The 20,793-nt window shown below is 41.0% G+C and overlaps 1 protein-coding gene across 1 annotated transcript in view; it reads left to right on the top strand.

The window, feature by feature from the left end:
- Nucleotides 1-20,793, top strand: part of MAN2C1 (mannosidase alpha class 2C member 1) — a 31,069-nt gene that overhangs the window by 2,245 nt on the left and 8,031 nt on the right. Inside the window, exons 2-20 of the mRNA XM_072147972.1 lie at nucleotides 1,191-1,316; nucleotides 2,315-2,438; nucleotides 2,823-2,893; nucleotides 3,430-3,607; nucleotides 5,320-5,509; nucleotides 6,540-6,646; nucleotides 8,730-8,840; nucleotides 9,327-9,419; nucleotides 9,657-9,773; nucleotides 9,892-9,987; nucleotides 10,231-10,376; nucleotides 12,812-12,935; nucleotides 14,149-14,270; nucleotides 14,513-14,598; nucleotides 14,952-15,113; nucleotides 16,239-16,315; nucleotides 16,422-16,516; nucleotides 17,520-17,624; nucleotides 18,980-19,136. Of these exons, the coding sequence (XP_072004073.1) occupies nucleotides 1,191-1,316; nucleotides 2,315-2,438; nucleotides 2,823-2,893; nucleotides 3,430-3,607; nucleotides 5,320-5,509; nucleotides 6,540-6,646; nucleotides 8,730-8,840; nucleotides 9,327-9,419; nucleotides 9,657-9,773; nucleotides 9,892-9,987; nucleotides 10,231-10,376; nucleotides 12,812-12,935; nucleotides 14,149-14,270; nucleotides 14,513-14,598; nucleotides 14,952-15,113; nucleotides 16,239-16,315; nucleotides 16,422-16,516; nucleotides 17,520-17,624; nucleotides 18,980-19,136 (2,287 nt within the window). The remainder of the gene's footprint in view (nucleotides 1-1,190; nucleotides 1,317-2,314; nucleotides 2,439-2,822; nucleotides 2,894-3,429; nucleotides 3,608-5,319; nucleotides 5,510-6,539; nucleotides 6,647-8,729; nucleotides 8,841-9,326; nucleotides 9,420-9,656; nucleotides 9,774-9,891; nucleotides 9,988-10,230; nucleotides 10,377-12,811; nucleotides 12,936-14,148; nucleotides 14,271-14,512; nucleotides 14,599-14,951; nucleotides 15,114-16,238; nucleotides 16,316-16,421; nucleotides 16,517-17,519; nucleotides 17,625-18,979; nucleotides 19,137-20,793) is intronic.

The following is a 20,793-nucleotide window of genomic DNA, read 5'->3' as shown; positions in this document are numbered from 1 at the left end:
CTCCTGCCCCTCACTACTAGCAGTGCACCTTCTCCTCCTGCCCCCTCACTACTAGCAGTGCACCTTCTCCGCCTGCCCCCACTTCTAGCAGTGCACCTTCTCCTCCTGCCCCCCACTTCTAGCAGTACTCCTTCTTTTCCTGCCCCCACTACTAGCAGTGCTCCTTCTCCTCCTGCCCCTCACTACTAGCAGTGCTCCTTCTCCTCTTGCCCCTCACTACTAGCAGTGCACCTTCTCCTCCTGCCCCCTCCCTACTAGCAGTGCACCTTCTCCTCCTGCCCCTCACTACTAGCAGTGCTCCTTCTCCTGCAGCTGCCCCCCACTACTAGTAGTGCTCCTTCTCCTCCTTTCCCCACTACTAGCAGTGCTCCTTCTCCTCCTTTCCCCACTGCCAGCAGTGCTCCTTCTCCTCCTGCCCCCCACTACTAGCAGTGCTCATTCTCCTCCTTTCCCCACTGCCAGCAGTGCTCCTTCTCCTCCTGCCCCCACTACTAGCAATGCTCCTTCTCCTCCGGCCCCCACTACTAGCAGTGCTCCTTCTCCTCCTGCCCCCACTACTAGCAGTGCTCATTCTCCTCCTTTCCCCACTGCCAGCAGTGCTCCTTCTCCTCCTGCCCCCACTACTAGCAGTGCACCTTCTCCTCCTGCCCCCACTACTAGCAGTGCACCTTCTCCTCCTGCCCCCACTACTAGCAGTGCTCCTTCTCCTCCTGCCCCCACTACTAGCAGTGCTCCTTCTCCTCCTGCCCCCACTACTAGCAGTGCACCTTCTCCTCCTGCCCCCCACTACTAGCAGTGCTCATTCTCCTCCTTCCCCACTGCCAGCAGTGCACCTTCTCCTCCTGCCCCTCACTGTTAGCAGTGCACCTATTCCTCCTGCCCCTCACTACTAGCAGTGCACCTTCTCCTCCTGCCCCCTCACTAATGGCCACACCGTTTGCAACCAAATATCATTCCCCATTGACAACTACAGCGCCAAAGAAGAAATCCATGGTGGCCTGTAGTGCACAATGGATGGTGCTCTGAGTCTGCCAAGGTGGCAGTGGCATTTCCCTAACCGGTAGAGTGGGTCCACAAAGGGAAAATGAACAGAGGTGGGGTCTACCTTCACTGTGGTTGTCTGCTTAATATATTATGTATCTTGTATATTGTGTCATATTACAGTGATATAAATTCTGTATGTGTACCAGATTGTACGGGTCTACGAGTCCAGTGGATTCCCTCTCTTTCTTTCTAACTGAGAAGAGGATTTCATATGACGAAGCTGTGAAGAGGGACTTTCAGACGGCTCATGTTGGACAAACCTTTGGCCCCACGTAAGTCTAATAAAGTTGTGCATAAAGTTTCCTGGGTTTAATTATTATCGAATGTCAAATTAAATACTTGTGTGCCCCATGTCATACAGTGAACCTGCCATTTCCCTACAAGTATTCAGACCCCTAGAACTTCCATGTATTTATACACATAACAGCCACAAATGTAAATGTGTTGTGATACAACACAGAGTATCCAGTATTTGTGAAGCGCAGAGAAATTGATGTGTTACTTGCTACATTTTTGCTATGTAAAATGTGGTGAGTACATGTATTTAGCCCCTCCGGGTCAATTCTTTGTAGGACCACCTTTAGCTGCATTGACAGCTGAGTCTAGAAGCTGGAATATTTCCATTTCTTCTTGGCAGCATAGCTCTTCTTCAGTCACATTGTTTGCAGAACATTTCTAAACAGAAATTTTCAAGTCAAGCCAGAGATCATCAATAGGGTTTAGGTCTCTACTTTAACTGGGCCATTTTAGTGCATGGATATTACTTCATTTAAAACCTTCCATTGTAGCTTTGTTTGTATGTTTAGGGTTGTTGTCCTGCTGAAAGGTGAATCTACATCTCAGTCCCATGTGCTTTGCTGCCTCTAACCAGTTTTCTTCCAGAATTGTCCTATAGGTAGCTACATCCATCGTCCCATCATTTTCCCAGTCCCTGCTAAAGGAAAGCATGTCCACAGTATGATGCTGCCTTCACTGAGCGGCTGGAGTGTTAAGGGTAAAATGCAGAGCTGACATATGTGGATAGATTGATCATGCTTTGTATGATTGTTTTGTGGCTTTTACACCCCACAAACAAAATACTGGTGCAGGTTATAGCTGAAATGTACGTCAGGCCATCCCTACTGTAGATTTCGATTCTGGTGCACAAGAGTGGCATTTGAATAACTAAGAGGTTGAACTACTTATTAATCTCCCCCTGATAGTTACACAGCATTTTCATTTTGAGCAGTCACAGAGCCATGACCATTAAAATATTTTTATTTTCTTTAAGATGGTGGACATGTTGGTTTAAGGTCCAGGTTACTATTCCCAAGGAATGGTCAGGACAGGAGGTTCATCTCCTATGGGAAAGCGATGGTGAAGGATTAGTATGGAAGGACGGCATGCCAGTCCAGGTAAATGCTTCTACACAGGTTTCCTATATTGTTTTACATAAATGAAAGCCCAGTGGCCAGTGTTTGGCTATAACATAGTCCAAGCCCCTTTGTGACCATTAGAAAGCATTTTCAGAGTGGCTTAAATGGTTTTATTAGCTAGAAAACCCAATTTAGCACACTGATATGTTACTCATTTCTTGTAGTTCTATTATCACGCATTATTATCTAAACTCATTTAGTAAACACTTTTTGAGTTATTGTATTGTATAGCTGTTCTCTTGATTTCGTTTGTTACTTTTTATGCTGTAAATAAATAATATTTACTGTATATATTTTTTCGTATTAGTGAGTGGATCAGTGAATGATGTGTAACTTTTTAATGTTGATTTTCTTTGTATTTAGGGTTTGACAAAGGAGGGGGAGAAGACCAACTTTATTTTGTCTCGCTCTCTGAAAGCAGAGGATCCACACAGGTAAGATGCCCTTAAAGAATATGACTCCGTGCACACTAATGTTATGTTGTTATCCCTATGCTACTTGTTAATTCAATGGATAAAGCATGAATGTCAGTGGGCTCCTACAAACTGGTATTGGTTTCCATGTACATGAGTCGTCCGCTTGAGCTCCATGTTATAGAGCAGGTTCCAATTTTGCATGCGTTTGTGGCTTGGATAAATCCCCCACACGCCAATGATATATGGGCCTCTAACAACGGCCAAGAATGCACACGTGTGCTGAAAGGCTAAGACTCAAATTGCTCTGTAGCCAAATGTAACATATTGTAAGATCGTGGGACAGTATTACATGTGCAGTATTACAATATAATCCACTACAATCTATTTCATTTAGCATTTGTAAATCTCTCCTTTTTAAATAGAGACCTTTTATGTATGTAATATATATATATGTAACATATATTAATATAAAACATGTAGGATGGGAGTTGTGCTCTTCTAGCAAGTACCTAAAATATTACCAAAAGGACTCAATCTTTACTTGTGTATTTCAGCCTGACCCTGTACATAGAGATGGCTTGTAATGGGCTTTTTGGGGCTGGTCAAGGAGGGATGATTTCTCCTGTTGATCCCAAGAAAATATTTACACTACAAAGAGCTGAACTTGCTGTTTTCAATCGTGATATACATGAGCTTCTTCTGGACTTTGAGATTTTGTATGATATGGCCAAGGTAAGAATACTTGAATCAATTTAGATCTCTCTATTGTATTTAATGTGTTTTTATTTAATCTTTTTTACCATTGGAGAACAACAAAGGTGCTGCGTTCCTGTGAAACTACATTCTAACTGTAAAGTTATAATGATTTCACCAAATTATCATATGTGATTCCCCATTTAAAAGTTGTTGTGGTGTTCGCCCTTATGGAATTTTCTGTTCTGAAAGTGTTTGACAAACATCTTTCTCACCAGATGTGTACTGGGCGGAGACTAACACCTCCCTTTATCTGACCTGAAGCTAAGTCCAATTCACTCATCCCACAGATCCCATGATGCCTTGTGTTGTCTCTCAAAGTAATTTACCAGCAAATCCAGTGAGATTCCTTCAAGTAAATCCATTGAACACTGCACATTGTGCATACAGGATGTATATGGTGACTAGTGTGGCAGCTTTATTTACATGGAGGAGCATGAAGCATGTAATAAGTGGTAGAAATCATAAGTAAAACAGTTATGTGAAGTATATAATATTGTCTGTGTTGTGCGAGCACTAAGGGTTAATACATTTTCTGCACAGTTCTGAGTAGAAGGAAGGGGAGGGGTGCAGAGAGAGAGAGAGACAGAGAAAGTTTTGTAGAATCACAGACTGGGACGGAGAAACTGATATGGACAGGGGAGATTTTGTACCTCTTTATTCTGTGTAGGAGACATCTGTATTCACAGCACTAAATACATTCAGCTATGCTACAAACAGAGAGCTCTGTCACATGACCTCCTCCTCTGTGAGCAAAGAGAAGAATCTCCTCCCCACCTGTGGGCCCATAAAGTTGTTTATAGGAAGATCTGCAGGGCTTGTCAGCACAGGCAGGGAAGGAGCAACTTCAGCACTGAGATAATCTGAGGGGTAAAGCAAAGAAACTGCTGCATATAGGTAACAAAGATAATAGTCAAAGTTGTTCTACATCCCAAGAGCTATTGGTATGTGGGGGGGGGGGGGGTAATTTACAGTTGTGCTTTAAAGTAGTGTTTGTGGCAGTGGACGGATCTTGTGTCATTAATGTTCCTCCAGGGAATTGTAACTGCTTCGCCTCAAATATCTAGTATGTATGTAATAACATCTGACAACTGTCTGCAGCATTAGGGTCATACTATCAGAACCTTGCTGCTTTTTGACAACAAAAATCATAGTGTAGTGTAATGTAACTGCACTATTCTTCTCTGTGCCTGACAGAACAGTTGTCAGTCAACTAGATCCTTATCTCAACTTCTCTGCTAATAAAGAGGATCATGAAACTATGGTGAACGGTGTGATCATTAGTCAGGTACTTTTTTTTTTTTATTGCATGTGTGTAATACATCAAAGATAAATCTTAATTATTTCCTGTAACAATCACTTTTAGTTTGTAATACAAATGGTGTATGTGGAAACAGCGGATACCCTTTAGCTCATCAGCTACGTTTGAGTTAAGTGTCAGGTCAGTCAATTGAGAGTTAATGGCAGACCAAATACAGGCTCCCCTTCATGGTGTCGATGTTTCTTGTGAAGTGTCAACTCCTTTACTGTTGTTTTTGTTATTCCAAAACTCCTGTACAATTGTTATATGATGCCGTACTCTGGGCTATATACCAAATAACCATTTTGAATGTATTGCTCATATTTCATCTTTACTATTATTGATGTACCACCTTTTGAGATTTTATATTTTTTTCATGATATTTTTCTAGTTGCTTGGTGAAGATAACCAAAGAAGCTTCCAGGCCCTGTATGTGGCAAATCAAATGGTTAATTTGTGTGATGTTAACGACCCTGGCACCTTTGCTGCTGTCCGAAAGCTGTCTTCTAAATTCCTCAGTCAAAGAAATGGTGAAAGCCAGCACACTATCCATGCAATGGGGCACTGCCACATCGATTCAGGTATTTTTAGGTTAGAAAATTACATGCATTTGTGAAATATATCAAATTTCTCTCTGGATGCCATTTTGTTCACCCATACGCCATCTTTTTTTTTAGCCGGGAGCTATATTGTCCACTGTCAGCCATCTTGTGTAATTTGCCTGCTTGTCCTTGACGCCTCTTAGAAAATAGTTGTCCTTCAGCCTATTTCTTCTCCTTATCTTATTTTGACTACTGAGGAGTCTTCTCATTACATTTTGTAGCTGGGATAGTATAAACATTCGGTTTCTCTGAGAAAAATGAGAAACAGTGCATAGTTCATCAAAATTTTGGGAAAATGGCTGGGAACATAGATCTATAAATTCGGCAATCGCCTTACAATTATAGAAAGCTTGTTGGAGGCCTAGATAAAAATATCTCACACATTACACACATGTTTGAAACTATTCTTTCAGACTCACATATTTATACAAATCTGCTGTAGGGTTTTCTTTAAGAATTCAATGATTTTCCCTTTTGTCATAGATCATAGTCATAGTTTTAGTATAGACACAAGTGAGCTGCCTGTATACCTGACTATGGGGCACGTGTATCATTGTTTTTCCGCTGCCACTTTTTCAGGTTTCCTGAAGTTGACCTACTTAATCATTGCAATGTATCTTAAGTTTTTCACCTTTGTGATACATGTGATGAGTTGCCTGTTTATTCTCACTTTTGCGACTTTTTGTGGTGTGTGACTTTTTAGTCCCAAATAATAGCTCCCAAAAGTAAGTCTGGTCCAGCATGCTCTGTTTTGGGACTTATTAGCTGCAAGAATGGGACAATTTTAGAGCCCAAATCTCAGAAGTTGGGCAAACATCTGGGCTACAATGATAAATTTGGCTACTTCATTAAATCTTTGAGGCAGCTAACTTTTGTACACTGCTTGATTCTGCGCCTAAGTCTAAAACGGCAAAAAGTATTACACAAAGTTGCAAGAAAAAGAAAGCAATTGGAGTGATACATGTCCCTCTATGAGTAACATAACATGGATTTACACATTATCTTCCAGCTTGGTTGTGGCCATATGAGGAAACCATTAGAAAATGTGCCCGCAGTTGGGTTACTGCTGTACAACTGATGACAGAGAATTCTGATTTCACCTTTACGTGCTCTCAGGTACATATATCCTTATGATCATCCAAAAAAAAGCTATTCTAGGATTAAGTATAACTTTGCTTACTAGAGCATTCCATTCAACACTATAATTGGTTTGGGTATAAATTGTCCACCCACAGGAAAAGAGATAATAAAAACAAAACAAAAAAAAAGCATATCTATACTTCCTGGTCCACCCTGCCACCTCTACCAGTGCTGTGGCAGGCAGTGGTCACTAGTCTCAGCAGTCTTGAGTGGTTTAGCACGAATGCCAGGGATTGACTGCAGCAGTGACATGTATTATCCAAAAGGTTACTTCTGCATACATGTAGACAAATTCAAACGGGAGGACCAGCAGCAGTTTTCACCATAAAAACTGTCAGCAGAGGTATTGTCTCCAGAGGTCTGTGTTATCATACCTTGTGTGTGTGTTGGTATTAGCAGCAGGACTTAAAAAAAGGATTTGATTCTAGATTGTAACTGGACTTGGAGCACTGGGGTGTCTGTTCACATTGCCCGTGTCCTTTGGTCTATGCGTTAAATATATGTCCCTTTGTGCTGCTTGCATTCAAGAGATTTCACACAGAAATGCATCCCTGCGCTCCAAGCGAAGCTACAATTCTGGAATATAAATGCATCTTTACAGTCCTGCTGCTAATAAAAGCACACACAAAGATACTAGATCCCGAGGGCTAATACCGAACTCGTTATATGGTCAAAACTACTGTTGGACTCCCTTTAATTTGAATTTGTGAGTTGATTCATGTTGCCCTGAGAGTTTCATATGATGGGCAGAAGCTCAGCTCCATGATTGGAACAGGATTTATATGTGAGACTTTCTCTTCTAGGGGTCCTGGGAAAAAGTATTCTGCTTTTTCTTTTTCATAGATCTTAATATTGATTTTTCTAGAGAGATGTGCGTCTCTCCCTTCCATATGAAGGATATAATAAAAGCAGGTTTATGTTTTGTAAAAAAAAATAAAAAATCAAAGAATGATTATTACAGAACTGAGATCTGTGCGGACAAAATTGACTGATACTTTGAACCGTTCATAATTCTTTCCATCTTTACTAAAGCCCACGTCCAAGCGGTTTTGTCTACGCACCACAACCTGTCAGACCACAACCTTTAATGTGACTGTAAGCTTCTTGGCTGCCTCCTGGACCACGTTTTCGGAAATGCCACTGTAGTGACAAATTCTGTCCACCTCTTGTTGGCCGTCTTCACTGTTTTTCAGCGTTTATCTGATGCCTTTGGAATTTTTTTTGTACTCTTCTCCTGACTGATAACTTTCTAAATTCAACAAAAGTTTATTGAAAGAAAACAGAATAATGCGTTACAATAAGTCACGGCAAAAAGCATACCCCTTGCAGTGGGAATTAACAGAAATTGGTTTAGTATGATAAATAGTCAGCTACCGTATCAATCAAAAGAAGAGAAAACAGAAGGGGGAGTGTAGGAAATCTGAAAATGGGATTTGAACAAGATCAGTATTTTTAACCCTGTGAACAATGGGTACTCTGTTTTCCATTTTGCCACTATATGGATTCTAGTTGCTAAAGTTATATACTGAACCAAGCGGTGAGCTGTGTTCTTGACCCTCGCTGGTTCCAGAGAGAGGAAACCAGGGGGCAGTTACACCAGATGTGGGTTATATCGCCTGGACAATTGCAGCCTCTGAAACAGCTGTTGGGTAGGTGGGGGTACATATTAGCAAGACGGTAGGGACGTAATAAACTCTATGAAATCACCTAAGAGAGGTCTCCGTTGGTGATCCGTGACTCCTGCTGACTACCCTTTGCCAGTGTGGTACAGCCAGGGAGAGTTCACAGACTAAATCTGATTCCAACTGATCCATAAATAGTATTTTTCATACATTTCCACAGGATAGGGGCTAACAAGCTGATCTGTGATCTGTCCACAATCACGAGTACGGGAGCCCTCCAGCTTCATCCAATAGTATAGAAGTGTCAGAATTGACAACACAACCATACAATTGATGGGAGCAGCAACACATGCTTGATCTGCCGTTCCATCCTGGATTGCTGGGGTTTCTGTTCTTCCAGGGAACTTTTCTAACGTAATTAATATTATTTTTTACAGGCTCAGCAACTAGAGTGGGTGAAAACATGGTATCCTGGATTATATTCACGGATTAAAGAGTTTGTGAAACTTGGTCAGTTCATACCTGTTGGTGGAACATGGGTAGAAATGGTAAGACCATAATTCTGATTATTCTGAGAGGACATATTCAAGAGGCAAACAGAGAATCTTTGTCTGGTTTGTTTCATATATGCTTAATGATTAAATATTTTAAATAGTTGAGAGATTTGGGTGTATTATACAAACTTCTGACATATACTGCACTCTGAAGTTAGGACAAATCTATGCAAGTCCTTCATTAGGCTAAAATTTATCCTAATTTATTCAGAAGAAAAACTAACTGTAGAGCTATTTTTGGGTCATTTATCCAATTTCATCAAAAATCTTTGAGATGTGATAAAATACTGCTCTGCTGTGCATTGGGTTCAAAATATAAGTAGACTGCAACCCATCTATTGAATCCATCTCTCCATGTTGCTCCTAGTAATCTCTTTATACCTCCTCAGTACTGTGTTGTAATATGGACCCAGTGTTGTATTTTTCCAGGATTGTATATGGATCAAGCAGTTGAATTTCCATTGTTTTTTTTTCTTTGAGGACGGAAACCTTCCCAGCGGTGAATCAATGGTGCGCCAGTTCCTCCATGGACAGCTCTTCTTTCAAGAAGAGTTTGGCATTACGTGTTCTGAGGTGAACCGATCAGCAAAACCATCTTCAAGTTAATTAAATGCTTAAAACTCTTTTTAATTTTACAAATTAATAGTCCAGATGATAATAGTAAAGTTTGTAATCTACTTTATTAAAGGAAAATTCTTTGTCCAGTTTTTTTTAACTCCATCCTATGCTTACAGCCATTAGCTGATCCTAGCTGATTTGTATTTGCTTGTCTACTATAGTAATCCCACCTTTTCTCTATCATCTTCCCAGTTCTGGCTACCGGACACTTTTGGATACTCGGCTCAGCTGCCACAGCTGATGAACGGCTGTGGGATCCATCGCTTCCTCACTCAGAAATTAAGTTGGAGTCTGGTTAATGCATTTCCTGTGAGTCACCTGAAGACCAATGTGCTTAATAACTGTGCATCACTTTTTCACATATTTTTTGTTTGTAAACATTTCAGTGTTTTGCAAGTTTACATTTTTGTTCTTTGTCCTTATGCAGCATCATACCTTTCACTGGGTAGGCATTGATGGCTCAAAGGTTCTGGCTCATTTCCCTCCTGGTGACTCCTATGGAATGAAGGGTACTGTGGAAGAGGTGAGAGATTTTATCTAAACTAGACACAAAACCAAAAGAGCATGACAGTTTTAAGGTAAAAATAAATTGCATTTCTATTTGGATTGGAGCAGGGATTCAAAGTTGTTTCTTGCCTTCTCTGTGGACAGGTAAATAGGTGATGTCAAGGCACCTTCTGGAGTTTATTCTTTATGCTTCTGGAATGTATTTTTAATTATGTTGAGGGTTCTGTCTATAATCTGTATTCATTGTTTGATCATTCAGATGCTAAAAACAGTGAAGAATAACAGAGATAAGGGCCGTGTCAACTGCGGTATAGCCCTTTATGGGTTTGGTGATGGTGGAGGAGGTCCAACTGAGAAGATGGTAGGAAGACTTAGACGAATGAAAGATACAGATGGTTTGCCCAGGTCAGTACAAGTCATCTAAATTATTTCAGTGGTAAGCTGGACATGTGTTTTCTGTCGAGGTATAGTTGTTGTTTTACTTAAAGTGCACAACAGTCGATGGCTTTCTCAGTATTCCAAAAAATTGGATCCTTATTTTGGCAAACATTAAAGGACACCTGTCATCAGGTCTCTGTCACTATTTCTGTCACCTCTACCTGTTAGAGCAGCTCACAAGGATCCCATCCCAACCTTTATCTAGTCAATTCATACATTAATCATTATAAAATCATCTTTTCTTTATTATGTAAATGAGGCTGGTCACATGGTCAGAGGCAGTGATGTCATCCGTGTTACCCCTCCCCTCTCCTTCCCCTGCTCATGTCTGGATGTAATGTATAGCAAAGCATTGCTAGTGTCTGTGCTTTATCTGCTGACATGCTGCATCCTCCTAATACACATGTGTGAGACACGGAAATCAGCACAAGATGTATCTATTCAGAGAATACAAGGCATGCTGATGGGTAGGGGAATATCCTCCAGCAGGCCCAGAACAAATCCATTGAGGAGGTCTCAAGCCTAATACCATATTCTTAAAATCCAGAATACCCCCAGCCTATTCTATTCCCAGAACATATGTATCGGATCTGTTTGTGAAATAAAATGTAGAACTTTTAGTTTGCATTGGGAGATTTTAGAGCACTTTTGGTATTACATAAACTAACCTATAGGTTACAGGGGTGCAGATGGTATTTTGAAAGGTCGAAAGGGCTTCTCTACAACATAAAGATAAAGTAGTATGACTAGAACATGGTAATAATGTTGTATGTTATGTAATATGGATGTTATAGAGGAGCGCCCTCCATTTAGTAACCTCTGTATATGGCCTCATGCACACGACCGTAAACGTGCCCAAAAGAAGGCTATGGAGCCACTGTTTGTTCAGCTAGCTCACAGCCGCCGCACATGGTCGTGTACATGAGGCCATAGCCAAACTGAAGAGTCACTGCAAAGACATGAATTGATATTACTTGGTGATATATAATACTGAATTTATACTCCAAAAATACCAAGCAATGCACAGACAGTGGCCAAAAGTAAGACACAAATATATAAGCAACAAAATTAATTTATTAGTATTCCAGGATAAAGCCGCTGACAACGCCAGGTGCGCGCAACGGCGCATGCCCGGAAGTGGTGTATAGTCATCCACCTCTCGCGCTTGCGCATCCTGGTCTGGGTAAAGTTTGACTTGTAACCAAGCAACATGACTATATACCACTTCCAGTCATGAGCTGTTGCGTGCACCTGGCGTTGTCCGCGGACGCCGCATTAATTGGGAGGCACATTTAAGTGAGTGTGTCATGAGTATGGTTACTTACCCCTGAGGAAGTTGTCTGGAGGACAACGATACGCGTGGGGAGCCATTCGCCCCTTATCCTGCCTCGTCTTTACCTGTATGCCAACCCTATAGGGATAACTTTTTGCAGCGGTATTCGCATACTCCTAGTGAGACTTTTTGGATTGGTGGTGTATAGATGATCCTGGTTTACTTAAGCACTTGCACTTTCTCATTTATTGCACATTGCACAATTTATGTATTTGATATTGTTTTCAATTGATGATCTTTTGATCCAATAGGGATTGTGCTCAGAACTTTACACTGTTGTATCTTGACTGAGACTTTGATTCTGTGTTGACTCTGTCATATTTATAGAATGAGGTATTAGAACACATATAGTGTTTGGACTAGGGGCGAAACGTGGAGGACCCTTACCTGGGTCCCCACCCATGACGTTCTTTGTATATTATATTTTTAAATGTGTGTCTTGCGTGTTTGATTTATCCTGGAATACTAATAAATTGATTTTGTTGCTTATATATTTGTGTCTTACTTTTGGCCACTGTGCATTGCTTGGTTTTTTTGGAGTATACGTTACGTTTTTGCACTGGGCCACCTATGATTGTAATTGTGCGGTGCCAGCCAATTTCTTGGTATGCATATAATACTGAATTTGTCAACGGGAGGATTGTGGAATCGATCTCTTTTTGGCAATGCAAGGTGATTGTAGGGTGTTTCATGTTAGGAGTCCCCACAATTGGTTAATCTATGTGTGATCTGTAATAATGAAAGCTGTCACATTAATAATGGTAATTGTTTATTACATTGTGTGACACTTGGACTGTTTGTATTCCTTTTTGTTAGCAATAAAATGTCAAAGTCTCCTATTCAAACTTTAAGGGACCTTCCATTTTCTTCCATTACACATCCATTATTAATAGCGGTTTGCATGCTTCTGTGCTGTTTTTCTGCTATTACTAATGAGATGTGTAATTGAACACAGGTGTGAACTTAATCTACATCACATTCTCACAAAATTGTCCAGGACTCTCCAGAATAATAACGGGAATACTGTGTTTATTTGTGTTGTTACATATCATATCTATTTATTCAACAGAGTTCAGCTATCTGCCCCCGATCGGTTCTTTTCTGCTTTGGAAACTGACACCTCTCAGCTGTGTTCGTGGGTTGGGGAGCTGTTTTTGGAGCTGCACAATGGCACATACACTACACAAGCTCAGGTAACTCTGTGCTCTTCATGGGAATTGTGTTGGTACATTATGTGTTCATTGTTTGACTTGTTTTTATTCACAGCATTGAAATCATTGAATCAAACTAAATACGACCACACTATTGTTCCTCTTGGCAAGTGCTGGTTGATGGTAAAACTATATTTTAATCTGCTCTGCTGATGCTAAGCTTGTAAAAGTAAGAAGAGAAATGATATAATGTTTAGTGTATGGAAAACTTTCCCTAAAGCTTAATAAAGCTTGTCTCTGCCTAAGGGCAAATTCAGACCAACGTATGGGGCGGGCATAGGTCTGGTGCTCTGGAGAGGAGAAGCAATGACCCCTCTCCATAGAGCTGCATGGCCGTGCACACAGGGAAAGATTAGTAGATGTTCTGTCTTTTCCCCGTGTACGGAGTGCGGCACCGTATCACTCTGTGTGCCTATTGCCGTCTGCCGTCTATGGGGGGCGTATGTACGGCCGCAAACTTGTACAAACGCCCCCCCTCAAGTTCGTGTGAGTTAGGCCTAAAAGGTGTGGCTGTGATGTATAATATTCTCCTTATTGCATTATTCTTTGTGCTCTGCATATGTATACAGGACGTAATTAAAGTTAAAGGGGTTGACGATTAACATTTAACCCCTATTCACAGGATAAGGATGAATGTTTGATCTCTTGACTCCGCCGGCTATCAATTCATTCACGCCCCCATTCTGTTCATCATAGCCTGTCTCACAGATATCTGGTGATGGACGGGACAGCCTGGAGCACATATTTTTAAAACTCCTGTTTCTAGAATATGCAGCCATTCCTGGATATTAGAAGAACAGGTCCTGATACACATTGACAAAACGGTCAGGAGTCTACCATTGGTCAGTCTGATGGTAAATGTCCTTGAAAGCAGGAACTCTTGTGTTCTGAGTGACAGGAAGCACTGATGATCAAGATAAAACTGTGACGGGGTTACAGTATTGAATCAATGGCTTTGCCCCTTCATGCCCAAAACAGAGCGCTATAACCTAATAGAGTCCTGGAAAGGATCCTGATGAGATGCACTTGAAGATAGCGTAACCCATGGAAATGGATGGAAGCCAATCTTGTGTGCACTGTAGTATTTTCTATTAATTATATATTAATTTCTATTTCCAATAATATTAATTAGTGAGTAACTACAGTTAGAGAATTCACTTTATTGCACATTCTTTTAAATCTATTTACTCTTCAGATCAAAAAAGGGAACAGACAGTGTGAGCAGCTACTACATGATGTAGAGTTTCTGAGCTCTGCTGCCCTCGCACAGGACAAGAACTTCATTTACCCAAGGGATCGGCTTCAGCATCTCTGGAGGTAAAGTGCAGGTCTTTTTCATTAGTGTCTGGCATTTTATGTTTTCTTCAGTTACGTGGTATACAAATGTGTTATTATGTGCCTTTAATGAACCCTTATAACGCTACCGTACCTTAACTTTTTTTTTTACCACTACCAAACATTATTGAACAATTTTTGGTATGGTTTGTATTGATGAAATTGATGATGTATTCTAAAATGACAGAAAAGGTTTGACTACTTTCTCTTCACTCCTGGTCAAGGTTGTTGCTTTTGAATCAGTTTCATGATGTGCTGCCAGGTAGCTGTATCCAGCTGGTGGTTGAAGACGCTTTGAGATACTATGAAGGTAAGATCATCTGTTGATCATATGTTTCACTTACAGACCATAAACCAAGATCCTATTATTATACCTGGTTGTATGTAATAATGGTAGGATTAACAGGTTAATGTCTAATAAATGTGGGTGTAATCATCTCTATCTGGTGGCCTCAGTTAGTGAGGTGGGTACACATGTACAGCTTTCTCCATTTACTTTTATATGAGATCTCAAAACAGATAATCAATGTTTCTTGAAGTCTTTGAGGCGTGAATGGGTAAATAGAAATTCCTCTTTAACCTTTCCAATTAGGTATAATAAAATAATAAATGAACCGGGTTAAAACCACATTACTTTACATTGATACATTTTTTTTTTAACAGAGATCAGAACAGAAGGAGCCAAACTTCTTAGTAAAGCAATACAGTCCCTGCTGAAAACTTCATCCCAACCTTCAAGCAGTCAGTCATTGTCTGTGATAAACACTTTGCCTTGGGAGCGCACAGAAGTAATTTCCATACCAGAATCAGGGGAGCATCGTCTAGGTATGTTTATTATGTTGAGTAACTTAAGAATATCGCATCTCTAGATATAAACTTCTGATTCTTGACATATATATATATTGTGTGTGTGTGTGTGTGTGTATATATATATATATATATATATATATATATATATATATATCACACACACACACACACACACACACACACACACACACACACACACACACACACACACACACACACACACACACACACACACACACACAAACACACACACAAACACAGGAAGTAGATATTCACTTGCAACACAAATACCCAATACTGTCTAATTTCACACCTGTTATAGGGATTTCTGTTACACTATCCATTTAAAAAGAGCCTTAGAAAAAATGGAAGGTAAACAGAAGGTTGTACATTCACCTTTCATTCCCCATAGTCTTCTATGGACTCTCTGCCATCTCTGATTGTGGGTATTAATGCCTTAGAGCACATCAGAAAAAAAGAAGCAAAAAGAAAACTGTACAGGCGAGCTATCAATCATATTAATTTTTTTTAGCTATCCAACAAATAATTTGTTAAAACTATTTAAATGGGGGTCAATATAAGACCTCCATTTACATGTCCTTTAACCCTTGTGGACACAGTACTTGTCACACCAAGGGTAAAGCCCTCAGAATCCCTACTTTTAGATGTCTGATATAGTGGCAAAATGCATTAGTGCAAGTATAACTAAAATAACACAGAATACAAGAATAAATTACTAAAGCAGATCAACAAACATTAATATCTGGAGGGAGTTGGTGTGGTTCCCTACCATCCACTCCCTCCAGAAAACAATCTCAAAACCCACTGTATATGTTAATGTCTTCCAAAGCTAAAACCACTCATAGTGACACAGGGTTATTAAAATGGGTCTGTGTCCTTGAGGCCAAAATAGGAGTCCTGAAAGGGTTAAATGTGTAGTACTTTTAGTGTTTGTAAACATTTCATTTTGTAGAAAGTAATTAAAAAATGTTGTTTGCATGGCAAAGATAGATTATTGAATGAAATTTAGGACCAAAACTCTAGGTACATTAGCTGTAACAACTTATGAAATCTTTTTTTTTCAGTAGCATCCAAAAGCAACAATGTTTTATTGCCTGTGTCATGCTTGTGTGTTTTTAGTCAAGGTTCCTGGTATGGGCTATTCTATCTTGCCTGAAGAAGTAAATCCAGTTTATCCTGTAACCGTGGTCATGCAGGTATGTACAGTTCTAGTAAAGTAACAATACAATAAAATACTGCAGTTCTGTCACCCTTTTGTATACATGTTTATATCTGATATTACATTTAATTTTTTCTTTTTAGGATAATGGTTGTATAACAATGAATAATGGAATTCTTCAGGCTAGCATTGATTCAGTGGGACGTTTGACATCTCTAAGACTCTTATCGTGCAATAGGTTAAGTAGTTTACTTGAATTACTTTATAGCCCAAACAGCATACAGTGGACAAATCAGTCGAATATGAGATCCATAATTATTTACAAAGATAAACCCCTTCTCTATATAACTTTATATATATATATGTGTGTATATAATATATATTTGGAATGTGCGAAGAGAAAATGATAGGGTTCAATATAGCTGCTTTGGAATGATTGTAGAATGAAAACACTGGAGGATATTTATCAGGGATTCTGCACCATACCTTATGGCTTGCACTTGCGATTATTTTCGCCACCTCCATGCCAGGGGGGCCTATGGGGATTGGGCAAGCAAAGGGCTTTACTGTCCCCGCGCCTGTGCATTCGCTTGCAGACGGTGACTTTTTATATGTGAAAATTCGCCGTCCGCATTTATTTCTACGCCAGCTAGTGTCTATGCTGCACAGGCCCCCGCTGGCCAGAGCCTCTTGATGTATCTGACTGCACCAGATGCTTGGAGGGGCTATCACGTTTGCTGGTGTATGACAGATAACCCCCACAGACTCTGTTGCTATTGTTAACAACCCATGTAAGGTTTACTTTGGAAATAATGCCCACTATTTCAGTGCATTTTATATTTCCTTTTGGTGGTTAACAATATGAAATGGACATTGATTGAAGATACAGAACAGAAAATGGCAACATTCTGTTGATCCACGATGAACCTAGTAATCCAGCATTTGACATAATTAAGATAAAATCAACTTCAGTTTTACTAGATCAAAAACAAGGAATTACATCCATAGAAAAAAATTGCTTGTGTGTTTTCAACCCTTTACAGTTTCTTAAACATATCATAAAGAGTGGAAAAAAAAATGTCATGAATATGTCTTTTTCACACCTTAGCATAAACTGTATACATTTTTTTATTGATTATAGGCTTGCTTATGGATTACTTTGTACATTTGGCTTTTAGTGCAGGATTGCAATGGAACTTTGTATCTGTACATTGATTTTGACTTGCTGGTTCTTGTTTCAGAGAGTGTATACCACAAGCATGTTATGGGAACCAGTTTGTGATGTTTGATGACATTCCCTTATACTGGGATGCTTGGGATGTGATGGACTATCATCTGGAGACCAGGTAACCTTGATGAGATGTGCTTGGGTCTATTGAGTGCGCTATAATATCCAGAATACACTTTTGAGTGTGATACAATACCCAGAAATGTATAGCGATACTTGATAAAGATACGATAATTTCAAGAAAAGAAAAAAGTATTATCTGAATGTTCAGGGCGTGATTGCATGCAGCGTTTACAGTGCATTTAGAGATGTCTGGGGGGCGGGGCTCAGCCTGATCACATTTGCATTTCCTTTGAAACACATGTGTTCAGTAGCGGTCACCAAGTGATTTGCCAGGAGAAGCTTTAGTGCTTTATGACAGTGTAGTACATGTGATGTAAAGGTTATCCTGGTAATGTCATTATACATCGTAAAGAGTATACTTTAGGGCTCAAGTAGATTGGTGTTTTTGATGTCCGGGTGCGAAGAACAAATGGACCATTTCGTTTCTGTGGGTCTGTTCACATGTCCATTTCTTTTCATGGATGTGCAAAAAAATTGCCCCATGTGTTATTTTGTCTCACATGTGGACCATGTACATCCATACAAGTCTTTTTCTTTGTCTAAAATGTTGCTAGGCAACCAACTGGGCAGGGCAAGAAGTAGATTAGAAACCTATCAGTTTTTTTTGCATATGTAAAACAGATGGCGTACGGATACATTACATCCATATTTTTTTGCAGATGAGCAGCGGACACGCCTGTATGAATAAACCATTATTTTTTCTTCTTATACATTTTTATTCATTTAATATTCATTTAACTCTATTATATGCTTAAAATCGTATAATCTCATTATTATTTATGATTAATAATATATAATAATCATCATCTCAATAATTATAATAATAACAATCTCAATAATAATAATAGTTTCTGATAAGCTCCCTCTCTATATAACATTAAATAAAATCCTCTCATTGAGAGCCAGTAAGCCCATAGCCTAGTGGACAGAGGCTCTGTCTGTCTATGGCAGGTAGAGTGTGGAGGTTGTAGGGTCCAAATCCCGCATTAAGCAAAAATTATTTAATTGAATTAAATAGAGCCCTGTATCTGGGGAAGCCCTGGGAGATGTAGTGACCATATATGGACACATGGTGATATCTCCCTGATGACACATTCCCTGCTCTGCCGCTAACCCCACACTTCTATGCAAACGATTCCATGCCCGATGTCTGCTGTCCCGCTAACCTGACGCTTCTATACAAAGGATTCCCTGCCCGATGTCTTCTCTACAGACAGATACGAGGAGTCTATAGAGTCTGTGGAAGTCGTACAAGTACCGATATTTTGATGCATCATGCAACCCTACTTGGGTCAAGTAAACCGCTTGTTACTGTATTCTGCCATTTGTTCTATCATTTTCTCATTGTAGGAAACCTGTAACAAGTGTCTTGACTAAACTAGAGATGAGTAGTAATGGAGGACTAAGAGGAGTTGTAAAGTTTGGGCTGAAAATCAGTGATCATAGCACCATTGTACAAGAGATAATCCTCGAGGCTTCATGTCCATACCTCAGATTTAATACTAAGGTAATGTAGCTAGTAAAGTAAATGAATATTCTGCACTGAAAATGCAAATGAATGAAAATACTTCACACAGTTTAAAGTAATATGATTGGTTATATATATTAATATATGGGAAGGTTATTCTTAAAATTGCTTTAATATGCTGGTTTGTATATGAATGTGCTAGCCTTTTTGAATGCCTCGGGTATGATCTGCTAATGTTTTAGTCTCCACCTGTTTTCCAGGAAAGAATATATTAAATATAGTGGATATTTAATATATTCTTTCACGGAAAGCAGGTGGAGACTGTAACTAAAATATAAGCAGATCATTGGATAGAGCATGGTCAGATAGGTCCGATCAGACATGGATTTCTTCTGGATCTAAGAGGCCGGAGCCTCTTAAACACTGTAGGACGCCATGTGCCAGACTTGCATTACCCCGCTTTGTCTGTATCACAACCTTTGTATCCGTCCTGAATCATGTTAAGCTGAAGTGTTTCCCATGATATGCCAGGATGTATTTCACATGTCTGGTTGGGTTGTCTCAGCAGTCGACCCCAAGGTAATAGAATAGACGCTACTTTTTATAATCTAAGTGTGATGATCGGTAGCAGGGGCGCACCTACCATGAGGCGAGTTGAGAAACTCGCCTCAGGCGGCAGCGCCTCCTGGTGGACGGAGGGGCGGCATCAGGTAGGTCACTCACCGCAGCTTGGCTGTGAACGTCCTGGCCGCCCCTCCTGCAGCCGCCTCCCGAACCGCCTCTCCAGGACCCTCGGACCGCCTGCCTGCCTCTCGTAGCCATCCCGCGGCCTGCCTCTCGTAGCCATCCCGCGGCCTGCCTCTCGTAGCCATCCGGCCCGCCTCTGGCAGCCACCCGGCCCGCCTCTCCTGTCCGCGGCCCGCCTCTCCTGTCCGCGGCCCGCCTCTCGCAGCCAACCAGCCCGGCTCTCCCGTCCACGGCCTGCCTCTCGCAGCCACCCGCCCCGCCTCTCCCGTCCACGGCCCGCCTCTCGCAGCCACCCGGCCCGCCTCTCCCGTCCGCGGCCCGCCTCTCGCGTCCGCGGCCCGCCTCTCGCGTCCGCGACCTGCCTCTCGCAGAAAGCCCTTTGCAGCCACCCGGCCCGCCTCTCCCGTCCGCGGCCCGCCACTCCCAGCCACCCGGCCCGCCTGTCCCGTCCGCCACTCCCAGCCACCCGGCCCGCCTCTCCCGTCCGCGGCCCGCCTCTCCCGTCCGTGGCCCGCCACTCCCAGCCACCCGGCCCGCCTCTCCCGTCCGCGGCCCGCCTCTCCCGTCCGCGGCCCGCCACTCCCAGCCACCTGACCCACCTCTCCCGTCCGCGGTCCGCCTCATCTATCTGCGGCCCACCTTTCCCACTCGCCCGCCGTCCACGTAAGTATGTATCTATTTTTTAGTAAGATGTGTGGGTATATATATATATATATATATATATATGTTTATATTAATCTGTATATACTGTATGGTGAGTGTGTGTGTATGTATACTGTATGATTGTATAGAAGTGTGTGTATACTGTATGTGTGTGGCGACTGTGTGTGTTTATGCATGCTATATGAGTGTATATGCTGCATATTTGCTGTATATATGTGTACATGCTGTATGACTGTGTGTGTATATCTACATATACTGCCATATAGTATATTTTACATGGTGGTAC

This window comes from Engystomops pustulosus, chromosome 4, assembly GCF_040894005.1.
Source record: "Engystomops pustulosus chromosome 4, aEngPut4.maternal, whole genome shotgun sequence".
NCBI classification, from domain to species: domain Eukaryota; kingdom Metazoa; phylum Chordata; class Amphibia; order Anura; family Leptodactylidae; genus Engystomops; species Engystomops pustulosus.
The sequence above is the reverse complement of the archived record's forward strand: the minus strand, read 5'-3'. Positions and strand labels throughout refer to the sequence as shown.